Raw genomic sequence first — 21,878 nt, 5'->3', positions numbered from 1 at the left:
AAAGTGCGGGATTCTAAAATCTTCATCAAAGATCACGTTTTTTGGATGGAGTGTTATGCATGGAGAAATTTTGACGGTTAATAGATGCATAAAGAATTAGTGTAGTATGACGAGTCGTTAAAATATGTCATAAAGAGGCGGAGACGACGCCTTACTTCCTCTTATACTGTGATTGAGTAGTTGCGATTAAGATCTTACTATGGAACATAACTGATATTCAGTGGGCTATGCCGAAATCTATCGTTAGTTGTTGAAAAGTGTGGATAGAGACAGTGAGCTCGGTTGGTCTGAGCCGTTGGACCCCTATCCCACGTATCTTCTAATAAACCATTTGGCTTGAAAGGAACCGTTGAATGTTTAGTGATCGTTATCGACCGATGCGTTTAATACATAATTATATTGTTATGACAATCGTGGAGGTTTCATTGGATAAATCGGTTAAGACGGTCGGGGAACTCATTGATCTTTTTCAAGGATCTCCACGCTCGTTAAGTTTGTTCTTTTTGTTGCTATTGGTGAACTTTTTGTGGTGTATTTTTTTCTAAATATTTTTCTTTCAATTTTTTTAATGTTTTTTGTCGTTGAGCTTAAACGACTCTCATTTATATCATTTTGCATGTATCATTTTCAAAAATTAAAGTTTTTCTTTAAGTAAAGTTATGTATGTGTGGGAAAAATTACCGATATTATAGGTATATCGAAAATACCGTACCGCAGTACATCAAAAATGTCGATTTTTAAGGTATACCAAAAAAATGTAAGGTATGGTACCGATACGGAAATTATTGTTACGGTAAATGTATGAAATTTTTAAATTTTTGATATATCGAGATATACCGAAATAAATTTATAAATTAATATATATATATATATATATATACTGTAAGGAAATAAATAGATTTGATATTAATTTAATTATAAAAATATAATTTTTGAAAATAATATCAAAATATAATTATCCTGTAATATTATTAAATATATGCAATCTCTACCTTACCCATTAGATTAAAAAAAGATTCAATCAAATTTTCAATCTCTTTGAGTAGTGAAAAGATGTGAAACTTGATATCTAATCCTTTTATTTATTGTCAATTATATTTTTACAATCTCATCCTCAATTGTTGTTGAGTTATGGAGCCTACACTTATAATAAATTCTACATTGTTAATTAGAGTTTATTGGATTTTTTTTTTTGTTTTGGGCTTGGGCCTGACCAAAGTTATTTAAGTTATTACCTGAGTGTTTACCCTATAAATATGTGATTATTAAGGGTTTACATTGAATAGACTGAATTATAGAGAGATAAAGTGTGAGGCAAAAACTCTATATTTCTTCTTCTTCATAGTGAAATCTGGTGGCGGCTGAAGTGGATGTAGCTCAATTTGAGTGAACCACTATAAATCTGTGTCTTCTTGTGTTTTTTTTTTTTACATTTTTATAGATTGTTTTAAGCTGGTCGGATTTGGGAGATACAAATCCTAACAACTGGTATCAGAGCAACCAGGCTAGATTTGAGCATTGGAAACAATGACAAGTGAGAACAGTATAGGACACGGGATTGGAAGATTTTATGGGACAGATTATGCTTTCTAGAGAATGTAGATTGAAGATTATCTCTATGGAAAGAAGCTTCATGTTCCTTTGAGTGAGAAACCAGAGAAAATGGATGAAGCTGAATGAAAACTCCTTGATAGACAGGTTTTGGGAGTTGTCTGATTGACGCTAGCCCAAGACAGTTGCTCACAATGTAGCAAGGAGAAGACCACCATAGGTCTGATGAAATCTCTTTCTGATATGTATGAGAAACCATCTGCTAACAACAAGGTACACTTAATGAAAAAACTCTTTTACTTAAGAATGGTTGATGGTACTTCTGTCACTACTCATTTGAATAAATTCAATACAATTGCGAATCAATTTTTATCTGTTGAGATTGATTTTGGGATGAAGTTAGTGCCCTGATTTTGTTAGCATCTCTACCAAACAGTTGGGAACCTATGAGGGCAGTAATTAGTAATTTAGTTGGAAATGCTAAACTGAAATTTGTTGAAGTTAGAGATCGTATTTTTTCTGAAGAGTTTCGTAAAATTGATTCTGGTGAAACATTAAAAGGTTCTGCTCTGAATGTGGAAAATAGGGGTAGAGATAATGATAGAAATTTCAACCGAGATAAGAGCAGATCTATGTCAAGGAGCAGGAGGAGTCAGTCTAAGTCTGGGAGGACATTTGAGTGCTAGAATTGTGGTAAATATGGTCACTTAAAGAGGAACTGCAAAGCACCGAAGAAAAACGGTGATGATAAAAATGATACAGCCAACGTTGTTACAGAATCTGTCACTGATTCGTTACTTTGTCTATTGATAGCCTGATAAATTCATGGGTTTTGGACATAGGAGCGTCTTTCCACACCACTGCTCACAAAGAATTAATGGAGAATTATGTGGCTGGAAACTATGAGAAAGTTTATCTCGCAGATGGTGAGCCACTAGATATTGTTGGCATTGGTGACATCAAATTGAAGATGACAAATGGTTCTATTTGGAAGATTAATAAGGTGAGACACATTCCAGGTTTAATGCGCAATCTGATTTCTGTTACACAACTTGATGAAGAAGATCACAATTTCAGTTGTGGAAATAGTGCGTGGAAGGTGATTGAAGGAGCAATTGTTGTTGCTCGAGGTCACAAAATTGTAACGTTATACACGACTTCAACTTGCAGAGAAACAATTGCTGTTATAGTTGATGACTCGAAGAACAGTGAGTTGTGGCATTGCAGGTTGGGCCAATGAGCGAAAAAATGATGAAAATTCTTTTGAAGAATGGACAAATTCCAGAACTGAAGTCTGTTAAACATTAGCTATGTGAAAACTGCATTTTTGGAAAACAGAAACGGGTGAGTTTCTTAAAGATTGGGAATGAGCTCAAGAAAGAAATGTTAGAGTTGGTACACACTGATGTGTGGGGACTTGCACTTGTTTCTTCTATTGGCGGATCATAATACTATGTGACTTTTATAGATGATTCAACAAAAAAAGTATGGGTTTACTTTATGAAGCACAAGTTTGAAGTATTTGTTATTTTCAAGAAGTGGAAGGCTTTGGTTGAAAATGAAACAAATCAGAAAGTTAAGTGTTTGAGATCCGACAATAGAGGTGAATATATCAATTCAGATTTCAAAGAGTATTATGCTGTAAATGGGATCAGTATGGTGAAGACTATTCCCCTAACGCCTCAAGAGAATGGAGTAGCTGAACGAATAAATCGAACATTGAACGAGCGTGTTAGGAGCATGAGATTGCATGCAGGGCTACCTAAAACCTTCTGGGCAGAAGCTATTAATACTGCTGCCTATTTGATAAACAGGGGACCCTCTGTTCCTCTTGAATTCAGAATTTCTGAAGAAGTTTGGAGCAATAAAAATCTAAACCTTTCTTATTTGAAAGTGTTTGGTTGTTTATCATATGTTCATATTAATGAATGTGATAGGAGAAAACTTGATCCAAAGTCTAATAAATGTTTTTTCATTGGTTATGGTGATATCGAGTTTGGTTATCGTTTCAGGGATAATCAAAATTGGAAGATCATTCGTAAAAGAAATATTATCTTCAATGAACAGGTTCTCTACAAAGATTGTGTTGGGAAGACATCAGATGGTGAATCCAAGTTGGAATAGACTGGTACCGTCGATTTGAGAGAATTTTCAGCTGAACATGTACCGATTGTCGAAGAAGAACAATGTGTTGTTGAAGATGAAATTTTTGAGAACCTGGCCCCCAAAGGTAAATCAGCAAACACCGGTTATACAGTTAAGAAGATCGTCAAGAAATCGAAAATCAGTTGAGAGGTGGTCTCCATCTTTGAACTATATATTGTTGACAGATAGAGGTGAACTTGAATGCTATGAGGAAGCAATACAATCTGATGAATTAGTTAAGTGGGAGTATGCGATGGACTCTTTGACGTTGAATCAGACTTGGGAGCTCACTGAGCTACCAAAGGAAAAGAAAGCACTTCACAACAAATGGATCTTCAGGATTAAAGAAGAACATGATAAAACCATGAGGTACAAGGCAAGGTTGGTTGTGAAAGAATTTCAACAGAAAGAAGGTATTGAATACAATGAGATCTTCTCTTTAGTAGTTAAATTGATGACAATCAGAACTATTTTGAGTTTGGTTGTGAAAGAAGACCTTAATCTTCAACAAATGGATGTCAAAACTACTTTTCTTCATGGTGATTTAGATGAAGAGATTTATATGTGACAACTAGAAGGATTTGAAATCAAAGGAAAAAGATGAGCTTGTGTGTAAGCTTCAGAAGAGTCTGTATGGTTTGAAACTGGCTCCAAGGCAATGGTACAAGAAGTTCGATAGCTTCATGAAAAATAACAATTTTTTTAGGTGTGAAGCTGATCATTGCTGTTATATCAAGAGGTTTGATAAATCGTGCATTATTCTTCTTCTCTACGTTGATGACATGTTGATTGCTGAAACAAGCTTGTATAAGATTAACAAGCTCAAGAAAGAATTGTCTGAAAAGTTTGCAATGAAGGATTTTGATACTGCTAAACAAATCCTTGGGATGAGAATTTTCAGGGATGAAGAAGTTCTCAAACTTTCACAAGAAGAATATGTGAAGAAAGTTCTTAGCAGGTTTAACTTGTATGATGCAAAACCAATTACTACCCCCTTAGCTAGTCACTTCTGACTATCTAAAGATCAGTCGACTTCAACAGAGGAGGAGAAAAATTACATGGCCACTATTCCGTATGCCTCTTCCATTGGTTGTATTATGTATGCGATGATTTACACAAGACCAGACTTAGCACATGCAGTGAGAGTTGTTAGCAGGTTCATGAGCAACCCGGGTAGACAACATTGGGAAGTAGTAAAGTGGATACTACGATACTTAAGAGGAAGTACGAGTCTCACTTTGTGTTTTCGAAAGTCTAATATGGGTTTGGAAGGATATGTTCGATGCTGACAATGGTGGTGATGTTGATAGTAGGAAGAGCACAATAGGATACATTTATACTCTGGGAGATACTGCAATCAGTTGAGTTTCAAAATTACAGAATATTGTTGCTCTTTCTAGTTGTGAGACAGAGTATGTAGCTGTGACAGAAGCTGTTAAGGAGATGATGTGAAATCTGGTGGTGGCTGAAGTGGATGTAGCTCAATTTGAGTGAACCACTATAAATCTGTGTCTTCTTGTGTTCTTCTTTCTTGCATTTTTACAGATTGTTTCAAGCTGGTCGGATTTGGGAGATACAAATCCTAACATTTGTTGTTAGCGTGTTTGTTTTCAACTTTAGGATATTGGATCATTTTAAGAGCAGTTTGAGTCCTAAAATGGCGAAGACATTATATATTATGCACAAATAATGGGACTAAAAAGAGAAATTCAACTTAGGAAAAGATCACAAAGATGATGAACTTGAATAAAATTAAAAAGAGTGAGTTTTTTTATTAATTATATCTAAATTAACTAATATTTATTATTATTATTATTATTATTATTATTATTATTATTATCTAACTTTAATTGTATTATAATTATCTAAAAATAAATTGTAGATGCAAATGCGATTGAGAATTTCACTATTCGCCTCAACTTTTGTCAAAATTGAAGATTTTTAAAAAATATTTTATTTTAAGATAAATATCTTTATGTTATAGTTTTGTGTATAACAAATATATTAAATTGATTTTTTTTTTTAAGTTAGTATTTTTTTAGATAATAAAGGTATACTATTGATATATACCGAAATTAAGGTATATCGAAATCAAGATAAGGTAAATGTATGGATTTGTGTATATCGAAATTTTTAATAAGGTATAAAGTATGGATAAAAAGTGGTGTATATATAATTGAAATGAAATTATGGCAAAATTATGATTAAAGAACAATCTCATCTACTCTAATACTATGATTTGAAGAATCGGGAATATTTGACTTAATGATTAATTTGGTCATCTTTAATTTCCCATGGAAAATATATATCATATTGAAGTCCAAGATGAGCAACTTGAAAACTTTAGTGTACAAAAAAAAAGTTCAAGATAAGAAGAAAAAAACAAATAAGCCGTTGAAGAAAATTAAGGGCACACCACCAACCAATAATTTTAGTCAAAAACAAGCTGAACAAAGAATTAACAAAGAAGTCACAAACTATTGATCATAATGAGATTAAATCAGTCTATGTTGGGATAAAATGGATTAACCAAAGGTGTTTCTTTTTTAAAATAATGGAATTTAAACAAAAGGTTTATGAACTATATATATATATATATATATATATATATATATATAAAAGGCACTCCATGCAAATAGACATTTTTTCTATGAAAATATATATATCTTATCAATGTTTAATACACGCAACATGTAACTTGGACAAGTTCAGTATCAAATATTACGAAAACAAATTCACGATAAAAATATATACAGCAGCGCAGATTTTGATTACTATAAATCAAGAAACTTAGTTAGATAAAAATAAAATCTGAAATAAACAATATTATTATTATTATTATTATTATTATTATTATTATCTTAAACCATGCATATTTTATACAATGAACATGTCCTTGTTTATTAATTTGCTTTTAGGAATTTTCTTCTGTTAAGAGCAATTTGTGTTGTTATTATATCGATTCATTAATAATATTATTTTAACTATAGTAAAAAACAATCAAACAACCACCACAAAATATCAACAAACAAATGCCAAGATAAATTAGATAAATATAACTTTTTTTATTTAATTGTGTTTTCAAGTTCACTATTGAATGATAATAATTAAGCTAAACAGCCGCAACTATTCCTTCTTCTTCTTCTTCGGGCAGCCGCATGGAAGCAACGCAGGCAACTGCCTTTTTTTACTTTTCTTTTTTAATAAAATAAAATAAAATAGGAAGATAATATGGTCAGTCCATTTTATTTTATTTTATTTGAGCAGCCAACCACTTTAGCCGCCGACTTTCAGATATGCGAATATTAACTTTTTGTATAGCAGACACAAGTCACTAGTGATATGTCAATGCTCTTATCAGAAAAGTGAAAACCAATCATATTTTGTCATTTTATGGATAAAATATAACTTTATTTTGAAGGGTAGATTACATTAACCTCTACAGTTTATTTTAAGGGTTAAATTCAAATTCTTAATATTTTTTACTATGTAATTGGTTTGATTGAATAATACATATAATTACTTTGTTATTTTAAAATAATATGAAACTATTTATAATTAATATGTATGGGTAGACTTTTAGTTGGAGATGATCTGGATCAACTTTATTTGAATAAATTCAATATTTAAGAAATAATTATGAAATTACCCACACAAAGGAGAAAAAGTTGCTATATTGGTCAAAAACTTACAATCAACCAATGTTGACTATGTTTCATTTTTCCTATTGAATTCCCTCTATAAATGTTCTTCTTCACTCCTACCATTTTCTCAATCCTTCACTTGCACTTGCATTAGTACTTTTGTCACTTGCACTATCAAATTAATATGGCCAATATCATCTTCTTCCCACTTTCCATTCAAGCTTTTATTTCACTTATTATTTCTTCTATATCAATTTTTCTCATTTTCAATAGAAGGATGATCACTTCAAAGTTACCTCTCCCTCCCGGTCCCAAGCCATGGCCAATTATCGGTAGCATTCACTTAATGTTAAAGAATAAACCATTTTATCATTGGATACACGACACCATGTCCAAAATGGGCGTCGAGATCTTTTGCATCCGCTTAGGGAACGTTCACGTGATCACCGTCACATCCCCTGAGATTGCATGTGAGTTCTTTAAGAAACAAGACGCCGTTTTCGCATCGCGCCCAATAGTCATGTCGGCTGAGGTGGTGAGCGGAGGATTTTCCGCGGTTACATTGACGCCTTTGAATGATCAGTGGAAGAAGATGAGGCGCATATTGGCCTCTAGCATCCTCTCTCCGGCTACACACCAGTGGATGCATGCCAAGAGAGCCGAGGAGGCTGACCACCTCGTTCGTCATGTCTACAATGTTATGAAGAGCGAAGGCGGTGTGGTGAATATCAGAGCGATTGCACAACACTACTGCGGGAATGTCATTAGAAAAATGATTTTCGGCAAGAGATTTTTCGGGAATGGAGATATAAACGGAGGACCTGGAGTCGAGGATGTGGAGCATGTGGCTGCACTTTTTAATGTACTCAAATACACATACTCTTTTTGCATTTCTGACTACATTCCGTTTATTCGATATCGGTTGGATCTCGACGGTCATGAGAAACTAGTAAGAGATGCCAATGATAGTGTTAGAAAACACCAGGACCCTGAAATCAACTCGAGGATAAAACAATGGAAAGAAGGAACAAGAAATGTTAATGAGGACCTTCTTGACATGCTAATCAGCCTCAAAGACGATGAAGGAAACAATCTATTGGCGCCAGAGGAGATTAAATCTCTGATTTTGGTAAGATACTTAAATAATCCATATTAAATAAATAAATAAACACGTAACATTTGTTGAAATAATTTGGCAATAATGTATGTTCTTTTCATGTTTATTGTATTAATAAATAATTTTCTTATGAATCCAGGAAATAACAGTTGCAACAGTTGACAATCCATCAAACGCGGTCGAATGGGCTCTTGACGAGATGTTAAACCAACCTGATATATTTGTGAAAGCCCTTCAAGAATTAGACCAAGTTGTCGGAAAAGACCGGCTTGTCCAAGAATCCGATATGTCGAATCTCCATTATATTAAAGCTTGCATAAAAGAGTCTTTCCGAATTCATCCATTTGCACCTTTCAATCTACCTCATGTGTCCACTCGTGACACCACGGTGGCCGGTTACTTCATACCGAAAGGAAGTCATGTTCTCTTGAGTCGTCCAGGTCTAGGACGAAACCCTAGGATTTGGGATGACCCACTTCTGTTCAAGCCTGAACGTCACCTTAAAGATGACAAGTCACAAGTGGTCTTGAATGATCCAGATCTTCGTATATTTTCATTCAGCATAGGTCGGCGTGGTTGTGCTGGAGTCAACTTAGGAACCACAGTGTCGGTGATGTTGTTAGCTCGACTTCTCCAAGCTTTCACATGGTCCCCGCCGCCAAACGCTCCTTACATCAAGAGTGTTGAAGGTGCTTGTGAGATGCTTCCTTCCAAGCCTCTACATGCCTTCGCAATGCCTCGCTTGGATGAGGGGATGTACAATGCACTTTTTGAAGAATTAGCCCTGGGTTTCATTGTTTGACCAAGTTATAGATATCACATTGATTTCATTATTATTTTTCATTTCAATCTTAATCATGTTTTGTTAATTATTTTGTAACAAAGTTCTTCTTTCTTTATTTTTTGGGTTAAGTGAAGTATGGTTCAAATGAAATTACCACAAAATTATGATAACTCATTATTTAGAGAAATAGTTTATAATCTATATAATGAACTTGTTAAAGGAGAGAATAATTTAATCTATTTGATGAATGTTTGCCTCAATAATTTCAAGATGAAAATTTATGTGTAAAAGAAATTTCATGGACATGCACCCGATACATAGTTTTAGTCAAAATAAGCCAAGAACGACCACATAAAAATATCAACAAATGAGACCCTAAACTATTTCCGACGCGTAATATGTGCCGGTATCTAAGCGTCGAAAGATGGAACATATGGTGTAGTACTGTTTCGGTATCAAAAAAATATAAGGTATGGTACCGATACAGAAATTATTGGTACAGTAAATGTATGAAATTTTCAAATTTTTTATATATCGAGATATACCGAAATAATATTTATAAATTAATATATATATATATATATATATATATATATATATATATATATATATATATTGTAAGGAAAATAAATAGATTTGATATTAATTTAATTATAAAAATATATTTTTTAAAAATAATATCAAAATATAATTATATTTTTAAATAGATACAATCTCTACCTTACCCATAAGATTAAAAAAAATTCAATCAAATTTTCAATTTCTTTGAGTGGTGAAAAGGATGTGAAATTTGGTATCTAATCCTTTTATTTATTGTCAATTATATTTTTATAATCTCATCCTCAATTGTTGCTAGCGTGTCTGTTTTCAACTTTAGGACAGTGGATCATTTTAAGAGCAGAGTTTGAGTCCTAAAATGGCTGAGACATTATATATTATGCACATTTGAGTCCTAAAATGGCGGAGACATTATATTGTTGAGTTATGGAGCCTACACTTATAATAAACTCTACATTGTTAATTAGAGTTTATTGAGTTTTCTTTTTAGTTTTGGGTTTGGGCCTGATCAAAGTTATTTAGATTTATTACCTGAATGTTTACCCTATAAATATGTGATTATTGAGGGTTTATATGGTTTTAGACAGAATTCTAAAGAGATAAAGTGTGAGGCAAAAACTCTGTATTCCTTCTTCTTCTTCATAGTGAAATCTGGTGGTGGCTGAAGTGGATGTAGCTCAATTTGAGTGAACCACTATAAATCTGTGTGTTCTTGTGTTCTTCTTTCTTGTGTTTTTTTTACAGATTGTTTCAAGCTGGTTCGATTTGGGAGATACAAATCCTAACAACTGGTATCAGAGCAGCTAGGCTAGATATGAGCATTGGAAACAATGGCAAGTGAGAATAGTATAGAACATGGGATTGGAAGATTTGATGAGACAGATTATGCCTTCTTGAGAATGCAGATTGAAGATTATCTCTATGGAAAGAAGCTTCATGTTCCTTTGAGTGAGAAACCAGAGAAGATGGATGAAGCTGAATGGAAACTCCTTGATAGACAGGTTTTAGGAGTTGTCCGATTGACGCTAACCAAGACGGTTGCTCACAATGTAGAAAAGGAGAAGATCACCATGGGTCTGATGAAATCTCTTTCTGATATGTATGAGAAACCATCTGCTAACAACAATGTACACTTAATGAAAAGACTATTTTACTTAAGAATGGTTGATGGTAGTTCTGTCACTACTCATTTGAATAAATTCAATACAATTGTGAATCAATTGCTATCTGTTGAGATTGATTTTGGGGATGAAGTTAGTGCCCTGATTTTGTTAGCATCTCTACCAAATAGTTGGGAACCTATGAAGGCAACAATTAGTAATTCAGTTGGAAATGCTAAACTGAAATTTGTTGAAGTTAGAGATCGTATTCTTGCTGAAGAGGTTCGTAAAATTGATTCTGGTGAAACATTCAAAGGTTCTGCTCTGAATGTGGAAAACAGGGGAAGAGATAATGATAGAAATTTCAACCGAGGTAAGAGCAGATCTATGTCAAGGAGCAGGAGGAGTCAGTCCAAGTCTGGGAGGACATTTGAGTGTTGGAATTGTGGTAAACAGGGTTATTAAAGAGGAACTGTAAAGCACCGAAGAAAAGTGGTGATGATAAAAATGATGCAGCCAACGTTGTTACAGAATCTGTCACTGATGCATTACTTGTTTGTTGATAGTCCGATAGATTCATGGGTTTTGGACTCAGGAGCGTCTTTCCACACCACTATTCATAAAGAATTAATAGAGATATATGTGGCTGGAAACTGTGAGAAAGTTTATCTCGCAGATGATGAGCCACTGGATATTGTTGGCATTGGTGACATCAAATTGAAGATGGCAAATGGTTCTGTTTGGAAGATTAATAAGGTGACACATTCCAGGTTTAATGCGCAATCTGATTTCTGTTACACAACTTGATGAAGAAGGTCACAATTTCAGTTGTGGAAATAGTGCGTGGAAGGTGACTAAAGGAGCAATTGTTGTTGCTCGAGGTCACAAAACTGGAACGTTATACACAACTTCAACTTGCAAAGAAACCGTTGCAGTTGTAGTTGATGACTCGAAGACCTGTGAGTTGTGGCATTGCAGTTTGGGCCATATGAGTGAAAAGGGATGAAAATTCTTTTGAAGAATGGACAGATTCAAGAACTGAAGTCTGTTAAACATCAGTTATGCAAAAACTGCATTCTTGGAAAACAGAAACGGGTGAGTTTCTTAAAAATTGGGAAGGAGCTCAAGAAAGAAAGGCTAGAGTTGGTATACACTGATATGTGGGGACCTGCACCTATTTCTTCTATTGGCGGATCACAATACTACGTAACATTTATAGATGATTCGACAAGAAAGGTATGAGTATATTTTATGAAGCACAAGTCTGAAGTATTTGTTATTTTCAAGAAATAGAAGGCTTTGGTTGAAAATGAAACAAATCAGAATGTTAAGTGCTTGAGATCCGACAACGGAGTTGAAAATATATCAATTCAGATTTCAAAGAGTATTGTGCTGTGAATGGGATCAATATGGTGAAGATTGTTCCCCAAACGCCTCAAGAAAATGGAGTAGCTGAACGAATGAATCGAACATTGAACGAGCGTGCTAGAAGCATGAGATTGCATGCAGGGCTGCCTAAAACCTTCTGGGCAGAAGCTATTAATACTGCTGCCTATTTGATAAACAGGGGACCCTCTGTTCTTTTGAATTCAGAATTCCTGAAGAAGCTTGGAGCAATAAAAAGGTAAACCTTTCTTATTTGAAAGTGTTTGGTTGTTTATCATATGTTCATATTAATGAATGTGATAAGAGCAAGATTGATCCAAAGTCTAATAAATGTTTTTTCATTGGTTATGGTGATATCGAGTTTTGTTATCGTTTTTGGGATAATCAAAATCGGAAAACATTCGTAGCAGAAATGTTATCTTCAATGAACAGGTTCTCTACAAAGATTGTGTTAGGAAGACATCAAATGGTGATTCCAAGTTGGAAGAGACTGTTACAGTCGATTTGAGACAATATTCAGCTGGATATATACTGGTTGTCGAAGAAGAACAATGTGTTGTTGAATATGAAATCGTTGAGAACGTGGCCCTAGAGGTAAATCAGCAAACACCGGTTATACAGTTGAAAAGATCATCAAGGAATCGAAAACCAGTGGAGAGGTGGTCTCCATCTCTGAACTATATCTTGTTGACAGATAGAGGTGAACCTGAATGTTATGAGGAAGCAATACAATCTGATGAATCGATTAAGTGGGAGTCTGCTATGAAAGATGAGATGAACTCTTTGATGTTGAATCAGACTTGGGAGCTCACTGAGCTACCAAAGGGAAAGAAAGCACTTCACAACAAATGGATCTTCAGGATTAAAGAAGAACATGATAAAACCATGAGGTACAAGAAAGGTTGGTTGTGAAAAGATTTCAACAGAAAGAAGGTATTGACTACAATGAGATCTTCTCTCCAGTAGTTAAATTGATGACAATCAGAACTATTTTGAGTTTCGTTGTGAAAGAAGACCTTCATCTTCAACAAATGGATGTCAAAACTGCTTTTCTTCATGGTGATCTAGATGAAGAGATTTATATGCGACAACCAGAAAGATTTGAAATCAAAGGAAAATATGAGCTTGTGTGTAAGCTTCAGAAGAGTTTGTATGGTTTGAAACAGGCTCCAAGGCAATGGTACAAGAAGTTTGATAGCTTCATGAAAAGTAACAATTTTATGAGGTGTGAAGCTGATCATTGCTGCTATATCAAGAGGTTTGATAAATCGTACATTATTCTACTCATCTACGTTGATGACATGTTATTGCTGGAGCAAGCTTGTATGAGATTAACAAGCTCAAGAAAGAGTTGTCTGAAAAGTTTGCAATGAAGGATTTGGGTGCTGCTAAACAAATCATTGGGATGAGAATTTTTAGGGATGAAGAAGTTCTCAAGCTTTCACAAGAAGAATATGTGAAGAAAGTTCTTAGCAGTTTCAACTTGTATGATGCAAAACCAGTTACTACCCCCTTAGCTAGTCACTTCAGACTATCTAAAGACCAGTCGTCTTCAACAGAGGAGGAGAAAAGTTACATGGCAACTGTTCCTTATGCCTCTGCCATTGGTTGTATTATGTATGCGATGATTTGCACAAGACCAGACATAGCACATGCAGTGGGAGTTGTTAGCAGATTCATGAGCAATCCGGGTAGACAACATTGTGAAGCAGTAAAGTGGATACTACGATACTTAAGAGGAAGTACAGGTCTCGTTTTGTGTTTTCGAAAGTCTAATATGGGTTTGGAAGGATATGTTGATGCTGACAATGGTGGTGATGTTGATAGTAGGAAGAGTACAACAGGGTATATTTATACTCTGGGAGGTACTGCAATCAGTTGGGTTTCAAAATTGCAGAAAATTGTTGCTCTTTCTAGTTGTGAGGCATAGTATGTTGTTGTGACAGAAGCTTCTAAGGAAATGACGTGGTTACAACCCTTTATACGAGAATTGGGTCAAGACTACGAGGGAAGTGTGTTGCGATGCGATAGTTAGAGTGTCAATAATTTGGCAAAGAATCATGTTTATCATGGAAGGACGAAGCATATACAGGTTCATTATCATTTCATCCGATCAACTTTAGAAGATGGAGTATTAACTCTTGAAAAGATTCCCGGGATTGAGAATCCAGCTGATATGTTGACGAAAGCTGTGACAAATGAGAAACTGAAGTTGTGTGCAACTTCAGTTGGTCTTCTTCATTAAGACACCGAATGGAAAACCACTACCGATCGAGAGAGGATGAAGTTAGTCTCCAAGTGGGAGATTGTTGAGTTATGGAGGCTACACTTATAATAAACTCTACATTGTTAATTAGAGTTTATTGAGTTTTCTTTTTGGTTTTGGGTTTGGGCTTGACCAAAGTTATTTAGGTTTATTACCTGAATGTTTACCCTATAAATATGTGATTATTAAGGGTTTACATGGTTTTAGACAGAATTCTAGAGAGATAAAGTGTGAGGCAAAAACTCTGTATTCCTTCTTCTTCTTCATAGTGAAATCTGGTGGTAGCTGAAATGGATGTAGCTCAATTTGAGTGAACCACTATAAATCTGTGTGTTCTTGTGTTCTTCTTTTAGTGTTTTTTTTACAGATTGTTTCAAGCTGGTTGGATTTGAGAAATACAAATCCTAACATATTTATTATGCACAAATAATGGGACTAAAAAGAGAAAAATTTAACTTAAGGAAAGATCACAAAGACGATGAACTTGAATAAAATTAAAAAGAGTGAGTTTTTTTTATTAATCACATCTAAATTAACTAATATTTATTATTATTATTATTATTATTATTATTATTATTATTATTATCTCACTTTAGTTGTATTATTAATTTATAAAAATAAATTGTAGATACAAATGCTATTGAGAATTTCACTATTCGCCTCAACTTTTGTCAAAATACAAGATTTTAAAAAAATATTTTATTTTAAGATAAATATCTTTATGTTAATTTTGTGTATAACAACTATATTAAATTGATTTTTTTTTTTAAGTTAATATATTTTTAGATAATAAATGTATACTATTGATATATATACCTAAATTAAGATATATCGAAATAGATAAGGTAAATGTATGAATTTGTGTATACCGAAATTTTTAATAAGGTATAAAGTATGGATAAGAAGTGGTGTATATATAATTGAAATAAAATTATGGCAAAATTATGGTGAAAGAATAATCTCATCTACTCTAATAGTATAATTTGAAGAATCGGGAATATTTGACTTAATGATTAATTTGGTCATCTTTAATTTCCCATGGAAAATATATATCATATTGAAGTCCAAAATGAGCAACTTGAAAACTTTAGTGTAAAAAAAAGTACAAAAAAAAAGTTCAAGATAAGAAGAAAAAAACAAGTAAGCCCTTGAAGAAAATTAAGGGCACACCACCAACCCATAATTTTAGTCAAAAACAAGCTGAACAAATTAATTAACAAAGAAGTCACAAACTATTGATCATAATGAGATTAAATCAGTCATGTTGGGATAAAATGGATTAACCAAAGGTGTTTCTTTTTAAAAATAATGGAATTTAAACAAAAAGTTTATGAACTATATATATTTAAGGCACTCCATGCAAATAGACATTTTTGCTATGAAAATAAATATATCTTATCAATGTTTAATACACGCAACATGTAACTTGGATATGTTCAGTATCAAATATTACGAAAACAAATTCACGACAAAAATATATACGTGCAGATTTTGATTACTATAAATAAAGAAACTTAGTTAGATAAAATTAAAATCTGAAATATATAATATTATTATTATTATCTTAAACCATGCATATTTTATACAATGAACATGTCCTTGTTTATTAATTTGCTTTTAGGAATTTTCTTCTGTTAAGAGCAATTTGTGTTGTTATTATATCGATTCATTAATAATATTATTTTAACTATAGTAAAAAACAATCAAACAACCACCACAAAATATCAACAAACAAATGCCAAGATAAATTAGATAAATATAACTTTTTTTATTTAATTGTGTTTTCAAGTTCACTATTGAATGATAATAATTAAGCTAAACAGCCGCAACTATTCCTTCTTCTTCTTCTTCGGGCAGCCGCATGGAAGCAACGCAGGCAACTGCCTTTTTTTACTTTTCTTTTTTAATAAAATAAAATAAAATAGGAAGATAATATGGTCAGTCCATTTTATTTTATTTTATTTGAGCAGCCAACCACTTTAGCCGCCGACTTTCAGATATGCGAATATTAACTTTTTGTATAGCAGACACAAGTCACTAGTGATATGTCAATGCTCTTATCAGAAAAGTGAAAACCAATCATATTTTGTCATTTTATGGATAAAATATAACTTTATTTTGAAGGGTAGATTACATTAACCTCTACAGTTTATTTTAAGGGTTAAATTCAAATTCTTAATATTTTTTACTATGTAATTGGTTTGATTGAATAATACATATAATTACTTTGTTATTTTAAAATAATATGAAACTATTTATAATTAATATGTATGGGTAGACTTTTAGTTGGAGATGATCTGGATCAACTTTATTTGAATAAATTCAATATTTAAGAAATAATTATGAAATTACCCACACAAAGGAGAAAAAGTTGCTATATTGGTCAAAAACTTACAATCAACCAATGTTGACTATGTTTCATTTTTCCTATTGAATTCCCTCTATAAATGTTCTTCTTCACTCCTACCATTTTCTCAATCCTTCACTTGCACTTGCATTAGTACTTTTGTCACTTGCACTATCAAATTAATATGGCCAATATCATCTTCTTCCCACTTTCCATTCAAGCTTTTATTTCACTTATTATTTCTTCTATATCAATTTTTCTCATTTTCAATAGAAGGATGATCACTTCAAAGTTACCTCTCCCTCCCGGTCCCAAGCCATGGCCAATTATCGGTAGCATTCACTTAATGTTAAAGAATAAACCATTTTATCATTGGATACACGACACCATGTCCAAAATGGGCGTCGAGATCTTTTGCATCCGCTTAGGGAACGTTCACGTGATCACCGTCACATCCCCTGAGATTGCATGTGAGTTCTTTAAGAAACAAGACGCCGTGTTCGCATCGCGCCCAATAGTCATGTCGGCTGAGGTGGTGAGCGGAGGATTTTCCGCGGTTACATTGACGCCTTTAAATGATCAGTGGAAGAAGATGAGGCGCATATTGGCCTCTAGCATCCTCTCTCCGGCTACACACCAGTGGATGCATGCCAAGAGAGCCGAGGAGGCTGACCACCTTGTTCGTCATGTCTACAATGTTATGAAGAGCGAAGGCGGTGTGGTGAATATCAGAGCGATTGCACAACACTACTGCGGTAATGTCATTAGAAAAATGATTTTTGGCAAGAGATTTTTCGGGAATGGAGATATAAACGGAGGACCTGGAGTCGAGGATGTGGAGCATGTGGCTGCACTTTTTAATGTACTCAAATACACATACTCTTTTTGCATTTCTGACTACATTCCATTTCTTCGATATCGGTTGGATCTCGACGGTCATGAGAAACTAGTAAGAGATGCCAATGACAGTGTTAGAAAACACCAGGACCCTGAAATCAACTCGAGGATCAAACAATGGAAAGAAGGAACAAGAAATGTTAATGAGGACCTTCTTGACATGCTAATCAGCCTAAAAGACGATGAAGGAAACAATCTATTGGCGCCAGAGGAGATTAAATCTCTGATTTTGGTAAGATACTTAACTAATCCATATTAAATAAATAAATAAACACGTAACATTTGTTGAAATAATTTGGCAATAATGTATGTTCTTTTCATATTCATTGTATTAATAAATAATTTTCATATGAATCCAGGAAATAACGGTTGCAACAGTTGACAATCCATCGAACGCGGTCGAATGGGCTCTTGATGAGATGTTAAACCAACCTGATATATTTGTGAAAGCCCTTCAAGAATTAGACCAAGTTGTTGGAAAAGACCGGCTTGTCCAAGAATCCGACATGTCGAATCTCCATTATATTAAAGCATGCATAAAAGAGTCTTTTCGAATTCACCCATTTGCACCTTTCAATCTCCCTCATGTGTCCACTCGTGACACCACAGTGGCCGGTTACTTCATACCAAAAGGAAGTCATGTTCTCTTGAGTCGTCCAGGTCTAGGACGAAACCCTAGGATTTGGGATGACCCTCTTCTGTTCAAGCCCGAGCGCCACCTTAAAAATGACAAGTCACAAGTGATCTTAAATGATCCGGATCTCCGTATATTCTCATTCAGCATAGGTCGTCGTGGTTGTGCTGGAGTCAACTTAGGAACCACAGTGTCGGTGATGTTGTTAGCTCGACTTCTCCAAGCTTTCACATGGTCCCCGCCGCCAAACGCTCCTTACATAAAGTGTGTTGAAGGTGCTTGTGAGATGCTTCCTTCCAAGCCTCTACATGCCTTTGCAATGCCTCGCTTGGATGAGGGGATGTATGTTGCACTTCTTGAAGAATAAGCCCTGGGTTACATTGTTTGACCAAGTTATAGATATCACATTGATTTCATTATCATTTTTTATTTCAATCTTAATCATATTTTGTTAATTATTTTGTAACAAAGTTCTTTCTTTATTTTTTCTTTCAAGTGATAACAAAATATTTACATAAATAGTTTATGAGATATATAATGTACTTTTCAGCCAAACATTATATCAGTAAGGCATGTGGTGGAGCAGTGGTTGATGAATACTAACTAGTGAGTAGATTTTCATGAACAAACATTTGATAACACGAGATACTCTATTGGTCGACGGTTATAACCGAAAAAGAAATTGTGATGAAAAACTATTACCCAAAGAATGAAAACGGAATAATAGAAACCATAGTATAATGCAGAACAATAGCATGAAAGTAAGAAATAACGAAAGTAACAACAGAAAAATCTTACTCATGTTTGGACCAGTAATGTTCTACGTCCTGTTATCGGAGAATCGATTCAATAAAGTTATAATAGGAATTACAAACTCTAACTATCTTTGTTTGTTCTAAGTTTTTTTAGTCTCACCCTCTTCTTGTTTACAATGTATATATAGACTTTTAGAATTTATAATTAGGGTAAATATCATGTGATATCTTTGACGTCTCCAACATGATATAATCTCGTGGCGATTTAGTTGATATTTTCATAATAATACAAAATTTTACATCTTCATCATTATGTGATTTCATGCTTTTTTAAATCCAACAAATAATCGCACATATCTTTCTTTCCCTTTTTTTTACCTAACATTAAGGCACACCAAATTGGGCCTCAAAACTCTAGGCCCAAGTCCACAAATTCTCCACATTGCCTCTAAGTCTATTGTCAAACAAATGAGCCTCATCACCAAGAACACCCTAGATCTGATCCTCCTACTTCTCCGATTACGTTCCAACCTTTGTGACGTGAATAAAGTCGCAACATTTCCGAAACTTGATTTTCGTCACCACCTTCGTGGCCATATTTGCGGATTCTCATCTGTATGAACCTTCTACACAACTACTACTCCACTCGCTATGACGTCTCAAATGAAGTGAAGTCGAATGTCGATGTGTTTTATGCGCTCGTAAAACATCGAGTTCTTGAAAAAGTGTATGGCGCTTTGTTTATGCCTAAAACAACTCAACTTTAACGTGATTCACCCCAAATTCACCCATGAGATCCTTCAACCAAAGTGCCTCCTTGACACCCTCCATCACAATGATAAACTTGGCTTACGTTGTTGAAAGAGTAACTATGAATTGTAATTGTGCCTTCCAACTTATCGAGCATCCAAATAGGGTAAATACATATCCTGTTACGGACCTTCTCTTGTCCAAGTCACCTACAAAATTAGCATCAACATATCCTCTCAATTTATCATCACCTACACTAGCTTGTTTAAAACAAAGACCGACATATAAGGATCCCCCAACATAACGGAGAACCCACTTCATCGCCTCTAAATGTTCTTTCCCCGGATTCGCCATAAAGTGACTAACAAGACTAACCGCGTGAGCAAGATCAGGTTGCGTACATACCATGACATACATTAGGCTCCCAATGGCACTCGCATGTGGGGTGTTTGCCATTCTCATCCTTTTCTTTTAAATATTCGTTGATATCTTTGAAGAGAGATTGAAATGATTAGCTAATGGCGTTTAAATCGACTTAGCGTCAGACATCCCGAATTTGACGACTACTTTTCGAAGGTAGTTGCTTTGAGACATGAATATGGAGCCTTTCTCCCGATCCCGCTCAATCACCGTCCTTAAAATTTTTTATGTCGGTCACATATCCTTTATCTCGAACTCACTCCCTAGCAAACTCTTGACCTTACGAACCTCTTCCTTGTTTCCCGATGTGATCGACATATCATCCACGTATAACAATAGGAAGACCCCACAACCACTTGACATAGACACAACTATCAAAATTACTCCTCATAAAATCGTTACGAACCATGAACTCATCAAAGTGCAAATATCATTGTCTTGGGGATTGTTTCAAACCATAAAGAGAGCGTTTAAGGAGAGATACCTTACATTCATCACCGGGTTTGACGAACCCCTCGGGTTGTGTTATGAATATCTTCTCCTCCAAGTTCCCATGAAGAAATGACGTCTTCATGTCCATTTGTTTGAGCTCCAAGTCAAACTGATTCACTAGAGCAAGCAACACACTAATGGACGTGTGCTTCACTACCGGGGAGTAAACCTCGTTAAAGTCGACCCCTTCGCATTGTGTGAAGCCTTCATCTACCAATATTGTCTTAAACCTTTTCTTGTTTCTACCCACTACACCTTCTTTTCACTTGAACACCCACTTTGAACCAACCACTCCCTAATTATTGAGTTTTTCCACCAATTTTCACGTCTCATTTTTGTCAAGCGATGCCATCTCCTCCGTCATAGCACACTTCCATTCGGTTCTCTCCTTGCTCTCCATCGCTTCTCTAAACGATCTCGGCTCTAAATATTGTACCTCATTTTCTACAAGGAATACAAAAGTTGGCAAATCGGAGTAGCCAAATCTCTTCGGAACTCGATTTATCCTACGATCTCTATCTCATGCTAACTAGTAAGAGTTAAGGTTCTCTTCTGGATCCGTACATTCCTCCTCTACATGACCGTCGGTTTCATCCTCTTCATTAGCCTCCTCTATGTCTACCAAATTTTTAGTAATCCCTCCTTGAAACTCCACCTCAAATCCGATCCTCTCTCTATTGACTTCGCCAACTTCAACTAACTATGTTGTTCCATAATAGGACTCAGTTTCCTTAAAGACCGCGTCACAACTAATGATGCATTTGGTCATCTCCCCGTTCTTATAAAACAGTTTCCAACCCTTTATTCTCTTAGGGTATCCAACGAACATACACTTCTTCACTCTCGGATCAAACTTTTTATCCCGTTGGTTCATGTAAGCCACACACCCAAATACCTTTAAATTTTTGAGTTTTGGAGGAGCGCCATTCCAAACTTCTTCCGATGTCCTACATTCCAATGTCGTTGATGGCAACGATTAATATGATAAGTTGTAGTGTTAATAGTCTCACCCCAAAACCGCTTCGGTAGATT

General features: G+C 34.6%; 2 protein-coding genes across 2 annotated transcripts; both read left to right on the top strand.

The window, feature by feature from the left end:
* Window positions 1–7,617: 7,617 nt before the first annotated feature.
* LOC124934549 (valine N-monooxygenase 1-like) lies at window positions 7,618–9,259 on the top strand. Its single transcript, XM_047475078.1, has 2 exons — window positions 7,618–8,469; window positions 8,597–9,259. The coding sequence occupies exons 1-2, from the start codon at window positions 7,618–7,620 to the stop codon at window positions 9,257–9,259; spliced, it is 1,515 nt and encodes a 504-aa protein (XP_047331034.1).
* Window positions 9,260–17,175: 7,916 nt separating this feature from the next.
* LOC124934547 (valine N-monooxygenase 1-like) lies at window positions 17,176–18,796 on the top strand. The gene is made up of 2 exons (XM_047475077.1): window positions 17,176–18,027; window positions 18,155–18,796. Exons 1-2 carry the CDS (start codon window positions 17,176–17,178, stop codon window positions 18,794–18,796), a joined length of 1,494 nt encoding a protein of 497 aa, XP_047331033.1.
* The last annotated feature ends 3,082 nt before the right edge of the window (window positions 18,797–21,878 follow it).

The sequence above is a fragment of the Impatiens glandulifera genome, chromosome 4 (assembly GCF_907164915.1).
Source record: "Impatiens glandulifera chromosome 4, dImpGla2.1, whole genome shotgun sequence".
In the NCBI taxonomy this organism is placed as follows: domain Eukaryota; kingdom Viridiplantae; phylum Streptophyta; class Magnoliopsida; order Ericales; family Balsaminaceae; genus Impatiens; species Impatiens glandulifera.
The sequence above is the reverse complement of the archived record's forward strand: the minus strand, read 5'-3'. Positions and strand labels throughout refer to the sequence as shown.